The sequence below is a fragment of the Lathyrus oleraceus genome, chromosome 5 (assembly GCF_024323335.1).
Source record: "Lathyrus oleraceus cultivar Zhongwan6 chromosome 5, CAAS_Psat_ZW6_1.0, whole genome shotgun sequence".
NCBI classification, from domain to species: domain Eukaryota; kingdom Viridiplantae; phylum Streptophyta; class Magnoliopsida; order Fabales; family Fabaceae; genus Lathyrus; species Lathyrus oleraceus.
In genome coordinates, this window is record NC_066583.1 from 560,029,544 (window position 1) to 560,033,764 (window position 4,221).

The 4,221-nt window shown below is 31.0% G+C and overlaps 1 protein-coding gene across 2 annotated transcripts; it reads left to right on the plus strand.

Annotated features, from left to right (window-relative positions):
* Positions 1 to 471: 471 nt before the first annotated feature.
* Positions 472 to 3,559, plus strand: LOC127086410 (RHOMBOID-like protein 10, chloroplastic). Of its 2 annotated transcripts, XM_051027169.1 has the most exons (9): positions 472 to 684; positions 1,398 to 1,636; positions 1,993 to 2,047; positions 2,130 to 2,210; positions 2,296 to 2,392; positions 2,477 to 2,544; positions 2,705 to 2,803; positions 2,935 to 2,976; positions 3,165 to 3,559. In XM_051027169.1, exons 1-9 carry the CDS (start codon positions 502 to 504, stop codon positions 3,315 to 3,317), a joined length of 1,017 nt encoding a protein of 338 aa, XP_050883126.1. In that variant the 5' UTR covers positions 472 to 501; the 3' UTR covers positions 3,318 to 3,559. The 2 variants fall into 2 exon arrangements, with proteins under 2 accessions (XP_050883126.1, XP_050883127.1); XM_051027170.1 differs by lacking the exon at positions 472 to 684 and having other exon boundaries at positions 1,497 to 1,640.
* The last annotated feature ends 662 nt before the right edge of the window (positions 3,560 to 4,221 follow it).

Sequence of the window (4,221 nt, forward strand, 5' to 3'; positions counted from 1 at the left end):
TCTTATAATTAAAAGAATAAAATAATAAATTTATTTTAAAATACCTTGCCTCGTCTCCCCCTTCTTTCTTAAACCAAATATATTTATAAATAAAATGTATCTTCTTTTCTACTCTTTTATATTTTAACCAAATATATATATATATATATATTATATATATATATATATATATATATATATATATATATATATATATATATATATAATATATATATATATATATATATATATATATATATATATATATATATATATATATATATATATATATATATATATATATAATTAAAACTCCCCCTCCCTTCCTCTCATCTTCCTTATTTTTAATATAGAAATTATAATTTTTTAATTATTATCTTATGTACTACTTCAAACAAATTAATAAAATATATATTCTTTTATTAATATATGTGAAGAAAAGAAATTTAAATCGCCATTTAAAAATAAATATAGTATTGGAGAAGTAATAAAATAGTGAATATAAAAAGTAATTTTCAACTAATGAAGTTAATTGCTCATCACTCCAGAATAAAGAAAATGTTAGTGCCCCAGCCATTTCTGTCACCGGTTTGCAAGGTCGGTCCTTACCCACTTGATATCATATCCACCGCCGCATCCCTCCACTTCAGCCACCGTCTCTCCCACCATCTCCGCCTTGAGTTTCTACTCCGTTCCTGTTTCAAGGTCTCCTTTTTATTTACCTCTTTTTGCTATCTTCTCCTTGTTTAGGTTATAGGAACCATTGAAATGGAGTATTCAAGTATCATATGTTGCTTTATTTATGACAATCATAGGGTCTAATTGATCGTATCATACTCTAGTTATAGTTAATAATGCTGATGATGAAAATTGGAATAGGAAGCTATTGTGGTTGTGTGGTTGAGATTATACTAGTTTTGTCATCAAATTTAGACTTAGACAAATTGACTTATTTGAGTTTATCTACTGGTATAAACTATGAATGAAGCACAGACACCACCAAAAACACAACTCCTACTCTGACACATCGACACCGATGCTAATTTAAGAAAAATAAAAAAATTAAACATAATCACAATTGTCTTATCAGAGAAGTGTCTGTGTCAGTTTGAGACACCTACACTCACACAGACACACCTTTTATTAGAGGTGATACATGTTGAAAATATCACACCTTTTATTAGAGGTGATACATGTTGAAAATATAGCAAGTGTGACACATTGGTTGAAAATGTGGAGACTTGATATAAGCACCTGGAAGATTGTTTGGGTGAAGTTATGTGTGCCTCCTTTTTTTTTTTTTTTTTTTTTTTTTAACTTTTGGTGTCTTTGAAATTTACCAATTGTTTATTTCTATTCTGGAATCTGGATGTTGTGGCAGCATTCCCTGACTCAAAAGTCTGTCTCTTGTTGAACAGAAACTTGCTCCCGTGCTTAGATTGAAGGACAAATGGTGTCAAAGATTCCTTCAGCACAAAGGATTGAATTATCTTCAATTCTCAAGTGATGGTTTGACTTCCACATGTTCAACTAGTTTCTCTTTCTTTAATGGGGAAAGACCTGAAGCCCACTTTGGAAATGCTGACTCGAATATGTCTCGAAAAAATCCATTTAGTGGAAGGAAGTTGACAAATATTCTCCTTGCTGCCAATGTTTTGTGAGTATGAACATATTCACTTCATTGGTGTATTAAGTTTGCGACCTCTTATAGTTTGGCTCCTCTAAAGTGAGAAAATCTAGTTTTTTTCAATGAACTCATTATATGTTATGATGTACTTGCAATTCTCACTTTACTCTCTAAAATGAGTTGCCTTCTTTAGAGGAGTCGGATTCGACTCCTATTGTATGCATATTGGCAGAAGTCTGGAAGTTCTAACTCTCTGTACTGCCATTTTTCTATCTTTATTTTACTCTTTCTAGTTTTCTTAGCTGATGTTACCGCTATTTGTAAATTTAGTTACCACTTGGTGAGAGGGCTTATTGATTATACTATCATTTCTTAATTGTTTACAGAGTTTATTTTGCGCAATTTGCAACCCAAGGTAGCCTTTTGTTGTGGGGAGCAAAGGTAAGATTTCAATTAAGAATCTGATCTAGATGTGTTAAATTTTGTGGATCATTCATTACATGTTAGTTGTGCATGTTACTAGATAAACAGTCTCATTGACAAAGGACAACTTTGGAGACTTGTTACGTCTTCCTTTCTGCATGCAAACATTGGACACCTTATGGTAGGGTTTGAATTTAGCTGTTTGAAGTTTGTTCTATTATGCCTGGTTTAATTTGCTATTAAAACTTACTAAAAATTCTCTGCAGGTAAATTGTTATTCCCTAAATTCAGTCGGTCCAACTGTGGAGAGCTTCAGTGGTCCTCGCAGATATCTTGCAGTTTACTTTGCCTCTTCAATTGCAAGTAACCACTTGTTTTCTTCCTACAATAGCCAATGAAGGTGCTTACCTCCAAAGTATTCTAATTCTGTAATTTCTAGAAAATCAGGTGCAGCTATGAGTTATCGGTTCTGCAAAATGCCTGCAGTAGGTGCATCAGGAGCAATTTTTGGACTAGTGAGTTCTTTTCATATTTCATTTGTCACAGCTTTGCTTCATCATCTGTTATATGTACTTTTATCATAATTAGTCATTCTTCGTAAATCATAAAGTACATCGTCTGAGATGTTGGTCTTTTTCCTTCACTCTTTATTTCTAACGAGCTGCAATGGTTCAGGTTGGATCGATTGCGGTCTTTGTTTTAAGGCACAAAGACCTTGTAGGAGGTGGTAGAAAAGACCTGCAGCACATTGCACAAGTAATTGCCCTCAACATGGTAAAGGTCTCATTCCCTGTGTCACTTCTGCTTTTAACTTAAATCATCACTGTATCAATGTGATTTATAGAGAGGTTACTGTTTTTCTTTCCCGTCACTGTGTTCTAACGGGGCAAGCATTTCCGGTGCAGGTCATTGGGTTATCATCAAATGGCATAGACAACTGGGGACATGTAAGTGTAGGAGTTATTCTCCATGAATTTTTTAATGCTCTTATATTTCATTTTCTCAGTTCCTTTGTTTAGTAGAAGTCACTGGCTATACAACGTAACCTATTTTCGCGCTTGTTACAAAACCAATGTAACCTTGTGCATAGTTTCTTTTCTATTGCTAGTGCTTCCTTTAACATAAACTTTTTCAGTTAGGAGGCTTGATTGGTGGAATTGCTGCATCTTGGTTTATTGGACCTGCATGGAAACACGAGTCCACAACGATAGGTGGAAGAAGACTTTTCATCGACAAAGCACCGATGTATAATCTCTTGAAGATTACAAGACCTAAGCAATGGAAATAGAAACATTTCAATGGTCAATTTGATTACAACCTAACAAATAGTTGCTCTCAGTGTTACTTGTATAATGATAATAATACCCTGTTGTAAGGTTCTGTTATGAAAATATTTGAATAGTGGTTTTGTATTGCAAAGAGATAATTCGATTACCTTTCACACAGGGACATTTTTGTGCTTGGATAAGGAAGATTGGTTCTCCATGATCCAATATATTTTTGAAATTATTGATATAGTATTAAATATAATATGCTATTGATTACCCATCATTTTTAATGATTTATTAACTACACATATGTCAAAAAGTTGTGAGACAGATTTTATTACAAATTCCAACAATTGAAAATAAATTGGATAGTTATTTTTTAATTTGTAGAAATAGATTAATTTTAATAAAATTTATACTTGTTTTGGTATAAAAACATTTATACTTTTAGATGATTTGGATTTGAATCTTGTAGACCCGTTAAAAAAATAAGTGTTTTTATTTTTGGACTATGTTTATTTAAATTTAAAAATAAAGATAATTGTGATCATAAAGCAATATCTTGACAATGATCATTATTTATTATTTATCTATATGTAGTTCAACGATAATTTTGCAAACTACTTGAATTTAGTTGGACAATCAATATTCAATGTTGTCACTTTTTAAAATTGTTTTATTTTAAAATAAAATTAAAATTTTAAATTAATCCATCCATTAAGTTAATCTATAAATACTATTAATATGGTTATGTTTAAGACTATAAAATTTTGTGAGTATTTAGACAAAATCAATATTGTGAGTATTTAGACAAAATCAATATTCTATATCATAAGAATTACATTAGTGATTAAAGTTGTCTCAAATAATTTAAAGGTTATGTTTTAATTTTAATAATAAAAGAAACTCTTTTGATTACAAACA